The sequence below is a fragment of the Vitis vinifera genome, chromosome 6 (assembly GCF_030704535.1).
Source record: "Vitis vinifera cultivar Pinot Noir 40024 chromosome 6, ASM3070453v1".
In the NCBI taxonomy this organism is placed as follows: domain Eukaryota; kingdom Viridiplantae; phylum Streptophyta; class Magnoliopsida; order Vitales; family Vitaceae; genus Vitis; species Vitis vinifera.
The window spans coordinates 17568601-17584338 of record NC_081810.1 but is presented as its reverse complement, the minus strand read 5'-3'; the positions used below and the strand labels follow the sequence as shown (position 1 = coordinate 17584338).

The 15738-nt window shown below is 30.6% G+C and overlaps 3 protein-coding genes across 5 annotated transcripts in view; 2 read left to right on the top strand and 1 right to left on the bottom strand.

The window, feature by feature from the left end:
- Nucleotides 1–7261: 7261 nt before the first annotated feature.
- LOC100258165 (cysteine proteinase inhibitor A) lies at nucleotides 7262–9452 on the bottom strand. Of its 2 annotated transcripts, none has more exons than XM_002268342.5 (3): nucleotides 9040–9452; nucleotides 8293–8496; nucleotides 7262–7547 (listed from the first exon to the last, which is right to left on the bottom strand). In XM_002268342.5, the coding sequence occupies exons 1-2, from the start codon at nucleotides 9208–9210 to the stop codon at nucleotides 8293–8295; spliced, it is 375 nt and encodes a 124-aa protein (XP_002268378.1). In that variant the 5' UTR covers nucleotides 9211–9452; the 3' UTR covers nucleotides 7262–7547. The 2 variants fall into 2 exon arrangements, with proteins under 2 accessions (XP_002268378.1, XP_003632227.1); XM_003632179.4 differs by having other exon boundaries at nucleotides 7262–7578; nucleotides 9040–9336.
- Nucleotides 9453–12935: 3483 nt separating this feature from the next.
- Nucleotides 12936–14615, top strand: LOC100254653 (pentatricopeptide repeat-containing protein At4g14170). Its single transcript, XM_002267793.4, has one exon. The coding sequence runs from the start codon at nucleotides 13096–13098 to the stop codon at nucleotides 14461–14463; it is 1368 nt and encodes a 455-aa protein (XP_002267829.1). The 5' UTR covers nucleotides 12936–13095; the 3' UTR covers nucleotides 14464–14615.
- A 693-nt stretch (nucleotides 14616–15308) lies between these two features.
- The window catches only part of LOC100242629 (protein DGS1, mitochondrial), a 57548-nt gene continuing 57118 nt past the window's right edge, over nucleotides 15309–15738 (top strand). For both annotated transcript variants that reach the window (XM_010653260.3, XM_003632207.4), the window contains exon 1: nucleotides 15309–15703. In XM_010653260.3, coding sequence (XP_010651562.1) covers nucleotides 15483–15703 — 221 coding nt within the window. In that variant the 5' untranslated portion in view covers nucleotides 15309–15482. The remainder of the gene's footprint in view (nucleotides 15704–15738) is intronic.

Below are 15738 nucleotides of genomic sequence, written 5' to 3'. Positions count from 1 at the left end.
GAAATTAGGTTTCTAGTAAAAACAGGAACATAAACTGTATCTACTAAATCCATAATAAAACCAGTATCCAAAATTAAACGAAGAGTGCCAATAGCCTCAATTTCCACTATTGTTCCATTTCCCAAAGTAATGGTTTGCTCTCCTTTACTTAGTCTCTTGCTTGTAAGGTATCCCTACAATGAATTCGTTATGTGAATACTTGCACTAGTGTCAATCCACCAAGAGTTTGGTGGTATATCAACTAAATAAGGTTCATAAGACACTAAGCATTGAGTTTTACCTTTCTTTTCCAACCAAACCTTAAAGCCAGAACAATCTCTTCTTTTCTGACCTTTCTTGTGGCAAAAATGACATTGTATCTTATTTTCGTCCTTTTGCCCATTGTGAGACACATCATTACCTTACTCCTTTTTCTTACCTTTACCTTTCTTGAATGATTTTTTATTTGGACCAATAATGAGGTGAGTCATATCGGGTTTTTCCACTTTAAGTCTTTCTTCTTCTTGAACACACATGGAAATTAGTTCACTCATTTTCCACTTATCCTTATAAGTATTATAATTAATTTTGAAATGACCAAATTGTGAAGGAAGGGAAGTCATTATGAAGTGAACAAGAAAACCTTCAGAAATTGTCATGTTCATTCATTTCAATTGAGAAGCCATGTCACTCATCTTCATGATGTGCTCATGTACACCACTATGACCATCATATTTCATTGTTATCATTTTGATCATAAGAGTACTCACCAAAGACTTGGAAGTTCCTAAGAATTGTTCTTCAACTTATTTAATATAGCTCATTGCATTATCTGAATCTGAGATTGCTCCACGAATTGCAGGAGTGATTGAACCTTTCATAATCATTAGACTCATGCGATTAGAGTGCTCCCACTTTTCATATAAAGCCTTTTGTTCAATAGTACTTTTAGAAGTAGGCTTTGTGGGTGTAGGCTCTCTTAAGGCATAGTCCAAATCCATGCAACCAAGAACAATTCCAATTTGTTCCTTCCATTTTTTAAAATTTGCCCCACTTAATTGTTCAATACCAGACAAATAACCTGTAATAGCAGTAGGATTCATTGCTGCTGAATAAAATTTAATTCAAAAGGAAAATTATTTTATGTCATGACAATATTTAACATCACACTTTACAATAATCTAACTACAACAAAAATTAAGTTAGATATCACATTAATCATAAACATAAGAGATCATATCATAGTTCTTTCGTTGGACCAAACTATAATCACATAATTCAAAAGTATATTATTATAATCCCTTCGTTGGGTTGAATTATAATAATTCATAAATCATATAGATATGACATAATTATTAAAATAAAAGTATTGAAACGTAAAGAAGTTTAACCATTGGGTAAAAACTTCATCAACCTTTATTATTAAATTCTTGTCATATAATCAAATATGGTGATGATCCTCCGTTGGGTTGATCAACACCCGTTTCATAAGTTGAACAACACACACTCCACACACACACACACATATATATATATGTGTGTGTGTGTGTGTGTGTGTGTGTGTGTGTGAGGTTGATCAACACTCGTTTCATAAGTTCAACAACACACACTCCACACACACACACACATATATATATATATATATGTGTGTGTGTGTGTGTGTGTGTGATCATTTTCAAACAAACAAGTAAATAAACTTACATACTAGAAAAGTTATTTATTGATAAATGTGTGTTACTAAATCATTCATATGCATCACATCATATATATTTTAGTTGTCCATAAGATCAAACAATAATCAAAAAACGAAAAAAAAAATATGTTTTATGATCCAAAATTGGTTGACTCTGATACCAATTGTTAACCAAACATTTATAAACTTTATGCGGAAATAATTATTTTAAAAAACAATTTTGGATGCATAAAACAAAATAAATGTAAATACTAAAATAATGATCATATTCTTATCTTGATCCATGAAGTGAGACTCAATCACCTTGTGAATTGTATTGTTAAGGTCTTCAACTCACTACTCTCATATAGTGGATGGGTCACTTGTGTGGTGTATATTGTTAAAAATAAACAACAAAAATGACATAAGAATGAGAGTGGCTTGGGACCTCAATTTATAAAAAATTGTACATCTCTTAGTCTTCTCATCAAATACTATATGGGAGTTATACTCATTATTTACACCCATTATGTATAAATTAATGGGTAATGATGGGTTATGAACTTGAATGCATCTATATAATTGCATAAGTTATACATTTCCATTTTCCTCCATTACTCATAAACATAATGTACAAAATAAATTTCATAATGATGGGTTACAAAAGTTGTAACACCACATTCATATAAATTAAATTTTCTAACTCCTCATTTTTAATTTGAGTCTTCCATACATAAGACTCTTGGATGTTCAATCAATTGATTTATCTATCTATCAATTGATACCCTTAAATAATATTCATACAAATATAATTATATATTACCACAAATTATAGGAAAAAAGCTAACACAAACATCATCAAAGGAGACATTCAAATGCTAGTTAACTTTCTCTAATTTCTAGTGTTCAAACATTTATATTGGATGATTGAATGCTAGTTAACTTTACCAACATTTTTAAATCATTTTACGTATTTTTATTAGACTTTTTGATTAATTTAAGATTAAAAAACTTATTTTAAATATTCATCTAAGGTTATAATATAAAAAGCTAATTGTCTAAATTAAAATAGAGGAAGTGAATTCATCCATCCCTCTACTTTAGCGTTCATTCTAAGTCTTAAACCTTTTTAATAACATTCTTAGAAATCCTTTTTCAAATGTCGGGGACATTCAAATGCCAGTTAACTTTCTCAAATTTTTTAAAACTATTTTCACATTTTTGTTAGATTTCTTGGTAAATTTAAATTAGAAATACATACTTCAAATATTCATCTAGGGTTTTGGCATAGAAACCTAATTATCTAAATTAAAAAAGAGGTCCTTGAATGGAAGGTCATCTCTTTGCCCCAACATTATAACTCTCAAACCTTTCTAGAAGACTCTTGAAAATCCTTTCAATAAAAGACATCCTAGGATTCCAACTTTCAAGCCTTTCAAGAAGACTCTTGAAAACACATTCGATTAAAAGACTAGGTACATCAATCTGCTAACCTCAATATGAGGTAACCCACCAAGATGTGTAAGTTGTTGCATGATGTACATGAAAGAATAGTACGTCGATGTAAGTCCATGAAGTTAAATTCACTCATATAAGGTATAGTTAAAACTAAGTACATTTCTCCTATATTTAATAAATTTGTTTTGTCATTGTATAGCCCATGATTTTTTACATTTAGAAAGTTTCTAATGGCTCTGTTTGGTTCCCGGAAAATGCTAAGGAAAGGAAAAAAAATGTAGAGGAAAATAGTTTTCTTTTGTTTGGATGACATGGAAAATAAGATGGAAAAAAAATATAAAGGAAAGTATGAAAGAAAATATTGTAATATTTTCCCTATTATTTTCCTTAAAAAATAACAAGGAAAATTAGGGGAAAAGAGAAGGGCAAAGGGGGGGAAAATTTTGTTCGAGGGATCTATTGTGCCCATTATTTTTATCAATTCTGCTCAGCCTCCTCTCCTTTAGGACTTCAAAGCACCTTGCTACTGTTAAAGGCCAGAAAGAATTTTATACAATCTAGCAATTTTTTTTTATTTTTAAGAAAAAACCAAGGCAATTTTTGGAAATTATTTTTGAAAACAATTTTTGAAACTTGAATTATTCTTAACCAGTTTTTTTTAAATCTTTTTTACTATACTTTAAATATAATTTTTATATGTAATATTTTACTTTTTTCTATTATTTATCATTATTTTTAAGGTAATTTTTTTAAAAATAAGTGAAAGTAATTCAAATATATTATTTAAAAATATCATATTTTGTGATTTTAAGAAAATCATTTTATGTTTTTAAAAATATAAAATTATTTTCTATTTTCTAATTATTAAACTTATTTTTTTAATCTTTTATTTTAGAAAGTAGGAAACTGTTTTAAAAAATAATTCATAAACATAATTCGAAACTATATCTATCATTATTTCATAATATTGAATAAAAATAAAAATAAAAATAAATAACACCTAGCTAAAAAATGATGAAATTTAGGTATAAAGTAATAAAATACAAAATTATGAAAACCGACTACACACATTAGACTTAATAATTGGTGGGGTATTATGTGTTCTTGGAACTCACCCAAAAAGTATCATTTTGGTGCTCTACTAGGACCTTCTTTTCAACAAAGGTGCATCAAATTAACCCTTTTTTTTTCTTTTCTTTTTTTAATATATATATATATTGTACGTGTAGCATGCAGCATATAATAATCCTTTCTCCATGTAAAAATATATGAACATATTTTATTTTTAAATTTTGATTTCTAAAATCCTTTTGAATTTTTTAAGAGCTTTTTATTAGCTATAAATGTTCCCTTGAAAATAAAAAATAGTTATTTACTCATATATTTTATTTGTATTATATGAGGAAAATTTTATACATAAATCTTATAATTATTAATAAAAAAAATAATAGCAAAGGCCTTTTATGAGCAATGTTTTATGTCAAAATTCACGTTTTTCAACAGTTTTTTTATTGGATTAATTTATTTTATTATTCAACAAATTGATAACCATTTAAGACAAATTGTTGATTTTATTTTCCTTCCATTTTTCCGTACATTTTTTTTTTGTGGTTAACCAAACAAATGAAAATGAATTCTTTTTTTTTTTCCCTTAAATTTTCCATGGATAACCAAACAAGTGAAAAAAATTATATTCATTTCCTTACCTTTTTCTTTCCTTCCATTTTTCCTCCCAATTTTCTTTCTCTCGCATTTTCCGAGAACCAAACAGAGCCAATATGTTCAGTTCTCGAAAAATTTGAGGGAAAAAAAATAAAGAGAAAAAGTGAAAGGAAATAAAAAATGAAGAAAAATAAAAAATAAATTTAAAATTAATAAATTATTTTTATATGTTTCATCAATCTCATTTCACTTCATTTCATTAATTGTATAAAGATTAAATAATTTTAAAATGTATAAATTTCTAATTAATAAAAAAAAAATTATAGTGAAACCAAACATGAGAAAATCATTTTCCTTTACATTTTTTTTTTCCTTGGTACTTTCTGAGAACCAAACATAACCTAAAAGATTCTATAATCAATCTTTCCATATATATCTAATATACCTTATTTGAAATTGTTTTCTACTCCTTATGATTGTAGAAAATTTTGGATATGAAATTAAAAATTGATATAAATATTTGCACTCAAATTATCTATCATAAATTATAAAATATGGTAAATTAAAAGGAAAAAAACTAAACCCTTAGAAAAGACGTTGGTTCCCTCGCATCAAAACCGAACTTTCCATTCTTTGCATATTCATTCTATTCCGAAAATGTATTCTAAAAATATATCATTCCCGAGACTAGATGTTGAACAGTCTTCCAGAGGTTTAGGGCCTGTTTGGTTGCTGTTTTTGAAAACTGTTCTGGAAAATAGTTTTTGAGAACAGTTTTTAAGAACAATTTTTAAGAACAGTTTTTGGTGTTTTTAAAAAAAAAATTATGTTTGGGAACTGAATTTTAAAAAACAGTTTTTGTTCTCAAAAACAAAAAAACATGTTTGGTTGAGTTAATAAAAAAAAAAATTTAGAACAAATAAAACAAAAGACACGTTTGAAAGATGTTTTTTTTTCTTTTCTAATTAATAAAATATTTTCTTCAAGTAATTTTATATTATAAATTTATAAATAATTTTTAGATATATAGTTCATTTAAATTAAAAAAATTATTTATTTTATTAATTTAAAAATAAAAATATTTTTTTAAAATAAATCAAACATAATAAAATTATTTTTATTAATATTTTTTATTTAATCTTTAACTTTATTAAAAATTATAGCATATCCTATTAAATTGAGATAAAATTGTTCTCGTGATTTGTTAATTTTTTTTTTATCTCTATTAAAACCAAAAATTAAAAATGCCACCCACTTCTCTCTCTCTCGGGCATCAAGAAGCCCTTTTCTCGAGAGAATCCCTAAAAGGCCCTATTTTCCTCTGCCACTCTCAATCCTCGCAGGTACTAATCTAATCATGTTATTATTATTATTATTTTTTTTGCAACCCCGTTTGATTCCCAAGAAAATCCATCCCCCATTCGATTTCCGGGAAAATTCATCCTCGTTTGATTTCCGAGAAAATCCAAGCAAAAACCCCAAGGAAAACCAAAAAGAATGGATTTTCTTTTGCTCCCTGTGTTTTCTGGATCCGTTTTAGGGGTCTCTTTGCTATTGTGCCATTGGATTTAAATTTCACGAACCTTGAATCAAGACTAAGACTGTGATGGAGAAGAGATGAGAACGGGAAGAAAAAAAAAAACACGGAGAACAGATGGTTTTTTTTTGTTTAATTTTGTTCTGTAAACAGTAAAAAAACGGGGAAAACAACATTTTGTTGTTCTCTAAACAGTGCCATTTTGAGAACACGGGAAACAACAAAAACAAAAACGACCCTCTCAACCAAACGAGTTTTTTGTGTTTTTTGTTTTCAAGAACAGAAAACAGTTCTTGAAAACACTAAACAAACAGGCCCTTAGATTTTCAGAAAGCTTCAGACATGGGCGGCCACTTCAAAACTAACTTTCCTGGAAGCTGTGACAGGGATGGACAATGCTCTGTCATACTAGAAATTTTTCTAGTTACCGGAGGGCCTAGTATCTGAAATCCTAAAAAGGAAAATTAAAGAGTTGAGAGGTAGTCAAATATTGGTAACAGAAGAATCAAATTGAGAATGACCAAGGGAGCATAGGCATGTTCCAAGAAAACTAAGAGACGTTGTAAATTTGTTCCCAGGAAGCACATAAAGATTCAAAATCTCTATACTAATACTAAATTGTAGCATTGGTCCAAGGCAACAATTATAAACTATATTCTAGTCTCCCACCTCCAGTTTTGAGTTGCAACTTACAACAATCACAATCAGCAGGAAGATAAAGAAAGAATGGCAAAAAATATTTTAGGCAGACCATAACAAGAAACTAAAAATTGACAAAAGGCACAGAAATCAATATATTTTTTGCCATGGCTACAAATCACAAGTTGGAAAATGACTACAAAAATCAAGATCTTGTAGTCACACTCTACTCACTCACCCATGGCTTTCCAAGCACCTGGCTCTGTTACTCATCATATTCCAACTTACACAATGTCAACAAGACAAACTGCAAGGAGACTCTAATAAACATTTTCATTGAATCCACCATAGTCGTGACATGGAAGGAAGGGAGGAATCATAAGTTACAAGCGTATTATTCATCATTCCATAAGAGAGTTTTACAAGTAAACGGTAAATATTAAAGCCCGATCCACACAATTCCAAATACCATAAGCTATAATCCTTTTTCGGTTACATTGGACTTTAAATGGAAGACATATCTAATCTTCTTTATGTACTTCAAAATTCAAATTAACAGTACTTCAAGTTAAGCATATCCAGATACATATCTTCGAGTACCTGCATATAACATCGTATTCATCAGATTTACCTACATATACATATATGAAGAAATATTACCACAAGAAACCAAAGGGAAGTGACCCAAGTACATGAACAAATTCCCTTTATCCCAAGAGTGGAAAGGAAACAACCCCTATGATTGCTCAGATCACACGCCTATCATTGGATTAGTTTGTTCCTGTTAAGTCTCTCTCTTTCCATTTGTTTATCCTAAACTCTATGGCTTACAACCTGTAAGCATAGCACCAGAGCCAAATTGCAAAACAAGTAACATAATGTTTGGTTCCTGAAAATCTTGAGGGAAAATGCAGAGGAAAAAAAATCGAGAGGAAAAATAGAAGCAAAGAAAAGGTGAAGAAAAATAAAAACCAGATTTAAAGTTAATAAATTACTTTTATATATATATTTATATATGTAAATAAAACAAATTATCAAGGCTTTACCCATATGCCATTATCGCCAATGGTACAAAAGCCCTAGCATTTAGAAGCAAGTATATGTAGTTATCCCAATCTTGCCACTCAAGAGAATGACAGAATCAATTACCAGCTCAAACCTAGGATCAGTGGGGGCATGTCCAACAACTCAAATGAATACTCTGCTGTTTGCTTCATGGAACAAATATGTATACATTGGGATAAATGTAAAGACTATAAAAACAACTCACAATGACATTTATAAATAACCCATATTTAAGTATTCAAGAGAAGTGCATCAATGGCCTACAGAAACATTTGCCTACCTAAGCGCTAGCAGTTGCAGGCTCATCACCAATAGGCTTGAATTCTTGCAGTTCCTTGAAGTTCAGCCATGGTTTCACCCAGATTTTGGCTTCATACTTGTTCTTCTTGCCACCATCAGTTGCATCCAGAGTAATATAGTATATCGTACCAGCAACCACCTGCTGTCTAACTTTCACCACTCCATTAAACTCCAAAAGGGTATTCTGAAAAAAAGTATAGACTTTTCCAATTTATCAAAACTGAATTAATACAATCAATTAAAATTACATAATCAAACAAAGCAACCAAAAAAAAAGAGAAAATTGGAAATGGATATAGAGGCGGCTGCTGCTATTGGAGATGGGGAATCCTTGAACAGAAACCCATCTAAAAAATCATTTTCACAAGTGTTTCAAGGAATGATTAGAAGAGGAAAAAAAAAACCAACAAAAGAACCTCGTTTGGCGGCTCAGAAACCCTGGGAACAGAAACGAAAATTAAATTGTGGATCTAGCTCCTTACGATGATTTACTTCACAAAATAAAAAACAAATGAAACCTCAATCCCATCATCGTATTCTTTTGCCCTAAAAATAACATTTTATTATACTTCTGGAACGAATGAATTTTGTTCAAAAATAACCTTGGAAATTCATAAGCCAAACCTCTGCCTTCGTCGAAAAAAAGAGCAGAAGGAGAGAATTTCTCAGGAAACAAGCGGAAACGGAGAAAGTAAAAACCGAGATTGAAAAAAATAAAAAACAAAACCTGTTTCTTGTTGTGCTCGTCAACGGCGAATCGGGCAAGGTTTTCGATCTCAAGAGCGTTCTGAGATCCATCAGAATCATGAATTCCTCCTACGGTAGCCATTTCAATTACAGAATTTGCAATGCAAACACAATACAGAACCAGCACCAAAACCGAGGCTTTTATCTTCATCGTCGCCTCTCCAGGATCCTTCCCAATCCACGCGGTTTTTTATTCCGACGCGCCCTTTCAACGCCGCACGTGCCGAAGCACCACCCAATTTTTTGGATTTGGTGATTGGAATCTGCTACATCCTTGCTTCCTCTAATATATTCCAATTGGATGATTTTATTGCTAATAGAGATGCTGAATAGTGTGAGGTGGTTAAATTTGATTGGTGGAAGAGTGTGGTTAATGTGGGGTGGTGGCGCTTGGAATTGGGGAGTGGGTTGCTTGCTTGGGAAGATTAGAAAAAAAGATGTGCCACTTGTCATAGAAAGCGGTGACACAAGCCCATAAGCCCATCGTATTCCTCTTTCTTCGTGCCGAAGGTGGTGAGTTGGATCGATATGCATTGACCATTCCCTATTTTCTTTCTCTTTTTCATTTTTGTTTCCTCTTTTATTTTGTATTTTTTAATGACAACCTTTTCCACCATTTTATTTTATTTTTAAGAAATACAATATATATATATATATATATTATCTTAATCTCATTTTTCAACCTACCCTTATTACCACCAAATGCATTTTCCTTCCAACTTTTTTATTGTTTATTTCTTTAATTAGATTATTAATATTTTGGGAAAAAAAAAGTATTATTGTAAATAATTTTTTTTCTTAAAAAAAAGTTCAAGTTAAGAAATGAAATTTAGGTGTAAACCAATATATATATTTTCAAAGTCTCAATAATTTAGCTAGTGAATGAAAATCTTTTAATCATTTTTTTAATGAACTTGAATTATTTTATAAGTTTATTCCCCAAGTAGATGTTTTTTTTAACTTGAGATATTAAATATTAGCAAATCGAAGGTTGATCACGTCCATCAATTTTCTTGTTTTAGAATGTTATGAACGCTTAAATGAATGTACTATAAAATTAGGATATGCATCTTTTCATACAACAATATCTTAAATACTTAAATGAATATGCTATAAAATTAGGATATGCACGTTTCTAATAACAATTGTTTTTAAAATAATTGATAATGCCTAAGGTTTTATATTAAAAAAATAGTATAACCTTAAAAAAGAAACGTGAAGGATATGGTCTCACAACTTGCATTATATATATATATATATTGAATTTTATTTAGATAAAAAGAATTTTATTTATTTACTAATAAATTCATGGTATCATGAACTTCCTAAAATAAATATTTTGTTTATTTATTTTTATAGAAAGAAATCAAATTTAGGAATAAAGAAAAAGAAAAAGAGAGATATTAACACATGATTTGTAATTTGATACTTTGATTTTCGAAAAGATAAAGTTAACTTATTCTGAGACAGATAAAGTTGGCTCTTCCTAAATTAGTCCTGGTGATTATTCTTTTAATATAGCTTCCTTCCATACAAATATTGCCAACTTTTGATAAAGTTGGGCTTGGTCTTTGTTTCTCTCTTTAATTTCTTTAATGGATGCTCTTTTGGTTTTTCTGAATCCTTGCTTACCGTGAACAAATTTTCTTGTTTATTTGAAAATGTCAAATTGGTTGAACCGTGTGTACATAATATTGATGGTATGATGCAAGAGTAGTATTACCAAGTTCCACAGTGGAACTCCATTTTTTTGAATAAAATAGCCAGTCCCAAATTTAACATATAATGTGATAATACGACTCAAAAATGTGTCTACGCACATAACCCGTTTAATAAACAAGATTTTATTCATATTTGATTATTAAACTCGTCTTACTTGATTAAAATATAAGGATCATGTTCGTGTTTGACTATTTAACCGCATTTAACATATTTACTTAATTTTGTCAAAATGACTCAATTATGATATGTTTAATTTATTTATTTAATTATGTCAAATTGACATATTTATAACTCATTTAACCTATAGAAATTTGTTAATTTGATATATTTAAAAATTAAAAATACTAAATATAATTTTTTTTATTATAAATATTATGCAGTTAAAAAAATTAGCCAAGTAAAATTTTATATATTTTATTATAAAGATTAAAAATATTTTATAATTAAAACAATAGATAAAATAATAAATAAGGGTAAAATTTAAAACTGAATTTACTTTTTGGTTTATAATTAAAGCTAAATAATTCAATTAATTAAAATTGTCAAAAAAATTAAACTTGAAAGTTAAGCAATTGAAATATATTTTAAAATAATACACTTATAAATTAAATAGATTTATCAAGATTAATGAATTGGAATTGTGTTAATGGGTTGGAAGGGTTGAGAAATGATTGGGAAATTTCTTAAAACCTTGGTCAATTTCGAACAAGATAAAGTGCATAGCTTATTAAGGCAAATGCTTGTCAAAAAGCATTTGTAAACAATTGCTTATGGGATTTTGGTTTATTATTAGGAATTTTGGGATTTGTTGAAAATATTTAATAACTTAATTGTTGTGCAAAAACTAATTGCACCAAAAAATTCAAAGAAAGCAAAACAAAAAAAATCAAAGAATAAAACAATTATGTGGTTCAAAAAATGTGTCCTACGTCCATGGATGCATACATTGTAGTGTCAATCTTATTGATGAACTTTAAGTACAAGCTTATTACAATTTTCTTCTCTTCTTTTTCGTGTTTAATTTCCCAAAAAATCTTCTTTGTTTTCTCTCAAACACTTTCCAAAATCTTTCTTGAAATCAAGTTCTATTTTGTTACAACAGTTTTTATACCCTTGTAAATTAGCACCATATAAAACTAACATAACTTCTAATAGAAACAATTAGCTTTGGCCTATGTGGCACTCAATACAAATCCTAACCAATCATCACATTAGTTTATAATGATGGGACATATTTATTATTTGTTTATTTGTGTGCTTCATTCTTGTTTGTTGGTGCAATTGCTAAATTGGCTCAATTTCCCCTTCAAGTATAGTTACCTATGCAAGGGGTTTATTCCTATTTTGGCTCTTATATATATATATATGATGCTACTACGAGAGCAGTGTGAATTTTTCTTGAAATTATGGAAAGTGTATCTTAAAGAGACATCAGTATAAATCCAAATTTTTAGAAATTGTAGAAGACGTCTCATCAAGAGACACCTGCAATATAAAATCCAATTGAAGAGACAAATATAAATTAAAATTTATGAAATTGTGGAAGGTAGAGACACCTTTAGTATAAATCCAATTTTTTGGGAATTATAGAAAATGTCTTTTGAAGAGATACCTTTAATATAAAATCAAATTTAAAAAACACGTAGTATAAATTAAAATTTATAAAATTATGGAAGGTGTCTCTTGAAAAGACACCTTTAATATATATTAGAATTTATAGAATTGTGAAAAGTGCCTCTTCAAGAAATATCTTTATTATAAATCCAATTTTTTTGGAATTATAGAAGGTGTCTCTTTATGTCTCTTAAAAAAACACCTTCAATATAAAATCAAATTCAAGATATTTGTAGTATAAATCCAAATTTACTAAATTATGGAAGGTGTTTCTTGAGAGACACCTTTAATATATATTGGATTTTGTAGAATTATGGAAAATGTATTTTTAAGAGGCACCTTTAGTATAAATCTAATTTTTAAGAATTATAGAAGGTGTCAAAAGAAGTTTAAATTCAATTCTTTTAAATACATATCATAAATTTGAAAATTATGAAAAATATCTCTAGGCACTTTCTTTCTACATGACAAAGAGTGCTATAAATCTATCAATATTTTTCCGACTACCGTTTCTTTTGGAATCATTTTTTGAAGTTGCCGTAGAAGCTAAAAGGCATAATTGTTCTGAAAACATTAGTAAAATAGGTGAAAGGTAAGGGGGGTAAGATATAGGGAGAAATGCAAATGAATTATGAAACACCTAAGCCTCCGTTGCCATGCACGTAACAGTTGATTCTTATTCATCGAAATTTATCAGAATATGAGTCATCCCAAACCTAAATCCAACCTCGTCTCTTCCTACTTCGCCCTTCTCCACTCTTCCCCCAACCCCACCCATCTCCGCCACCTCCACGCTCGCCTCCTCCGAACCTCTCTCTACGACAATGTCATTCTCAGCTCCAAGCTCCTTCTCATGTATTCCCAACTCGGAAAGCTCTCCCCACATTCGCTCTCAGTCTTCCTTCACATGCCTCATAGAAACATCTACTCCTGGAACATCATAATCGGAGAGTTCTCCCGGTCCCATCTCCCCCACAAATCCATTGACTTGTTTCTCCAAATGCGCCACTTCAACCAACCACCTGACGTCTTCACTCTCCCCCTTGTTCTGAGGGCTTGTGCGGCCTCTGGATCCGTGAAACTAGGCGTTTCGGTACATGGGTTGTGTGTGGAGATGGGCATGGAGAAGAGTTTGTTTGTGGCTTCGGCATTGGTCTTCATGTACGTTACTTTTGGGAAGGTATTGGACGCTAGGGTGTTGTTCGACGAAATGCCCGAGAGGGATGCAGTGCTGTGGACAGCGATGTTGGCTGGCTACGCTCAGCATGAGGAACCAATGCTGGCTTTGTCAGTGTTCAGACAGATGGTTAGTGCCGGGGTCGCCCTTGATGGAGTGGTGATGATCAGCTTGCTTTTGGCGTGTGGCCAATTAGGCTGGTTAAAGCATGGAAAGAGCGTCCACGGATGGATCACAAGAAGGTGTTTAGCCTTAGGATTAAACTTAGGAAACGCTCTCGTTTATTTCTACGTAAAATGCGCCGCATTGGGCTACTCTTATAACCTGTTTGACAAAATGCCTGAAAGAGATGTGATTTCATGGAGCTCGATAATTTTAGGCTACGGGTTGAGCGGAAACGTTGATATCGCCTTGGATCTTTTTGATCGGATGCGTGTAGCAGGAGTAAAGCCCAATGATGTCACATTTCTCGGGGCTTTATCCGCCTGCACGCACACTGGAATGGTGGAACGAGCGCACACATATTTTGAAATGATGAAGGAGTACGGGGTGGCACCAGAGTTGAAGCATTATGCTTGCATGGTTGATTGTCTAGGGCGAGCTGGAATGTTGGAAGACGCAGAGAGGTTTATTGAGGAAATGCCGGTGGAAGCGGACGGGGCGGTGCTAGGGGCTCTGTTAGGGGGGTGTAGAGTTCATGGTAACGCAGAGGTGGGAGAGCGGGTGGCGAAGAAACTGATGGGGTTGGAGCCGGAGAAGGCATCAAACTATGTGATGTTAGCAAACATTTATGCAGGCGCTGGCAGGTTTGAAGATGCGGAAAAGGTGAGGCAGTTGATGAAACAAAGGAAATTGTCAAAGGTGCCTGGCTGCAGCTTTGATTTAATCTAAAGGGTGTTCACTCCTCTTGCAACAGAGAGTTGGCTGAAGAAGGAAGGAATTGGATCAAGCAATGTTGAGGGATGGAACTTACAGTTGAAATCTATATTGAATCTGAAAAATGAGGGAAACTAATAAAGGGGAGGATATATTTTTTTAATTTACATTTGAGACTTTGTCATTTGCAAAAAATAACATCCACATGCAAACTAAAATCTTGATTTTAAAATTTTATTTCAATATATAATTTAAATTATTTTTCAAAACACAATTTAAAATGAAAATATTAAAATTATTTTTTAAACTATTTCAACATGATTTTTAAATTTCATATAATAGCAATATATATAGTATGAAAATTCTAAAATATAAGCAAAAAATAATTTTTAAAAAACAGTTATTATTCTATTTCAAATATTTAAAAATTATATTTTAAAAATGCTATTAGTAATATTAAATTTTAACGAAAGTTTTATTAATTGCTTTCATCAAATTATTAATAATAAAATAAAAAATAAAACTAAAAAAAATAATTAAATTATAGAAAATATTTGTTTTTTCTTAAAATTTAACTTATTCAATTATAAAATATAAAATATAAAAATTAAATTAAATTAAAAATATAAAATTAAATAAAAAGATATAAATGAAAGTCTATTGTGCTTTTTTTTTTTCAATTTTTTTTAATAAAAACAAAAATATTAAAATATTTTTTAAAAAAATTTAAAAAGTGAAATAAATGTAACACTCAGATACTAAAATGAGAGGTGATTGAGCGATCTACATGTAATTTATAGATGATTTTTCTTAATATTTATTTATTTAATTAATAAAATAGAACATGGTACGTAATTACTAATTACCCAATGAAGCCGACCTACTGCCATTATTTATCGCATGAAACAAGTTAAAAGGTAAAAGGGCAGTAATGTAATTATACGAGTGCACAAGGTGATTAACGGCACCGATCGTCAAACGACTGAAAAATTTAGAGTTCCGACACAGCCAAATCGAAAGGGTGAAGCAAGATCATGGAGGTTCCAGCTGAGAGGGGATCCATGGACGTGAAAACCCTAATCTCTCTCTACTCCAACAAGCTCTGGAACCGCATCATCAATATTCTTCCCTTTTCGCATTCCAACTTTCTGGGCAAAATTTCAAGCCTCTATCTACAAGCCATTCGCACAAGATCCCGTCGACGCAGGCCAAGCCTACCTCTTCCGCTCCCTTCCCATTCCCTCGACACTTCTGTGTGAGTGCTCTTCATCTATATATATATATATATAT

Coding starts and splice junctions, on each gene's coding strand:
- LOC100258165 (XM_002268342.5), bottom strand. CDS start 9,210: ATGAAGATAAAAGCCTCGGTTTTGGTGCTGGTTCTGTATTGTGTTTGC. Junction 8,497..9,039: donor ACGAGCACAACAAGAAACAG/GTTTTGTTTTTT, acceptor ACTTTTTTTCAG/AATACCCTTTTGGAGTTTAA.
- LOC100254653 (XM_002267793.4), top strand. CDS start 13,096: ATGAGTCATCCCAAACCTAAATCCAACCTCGTCTCTTCCTACTTCGCC.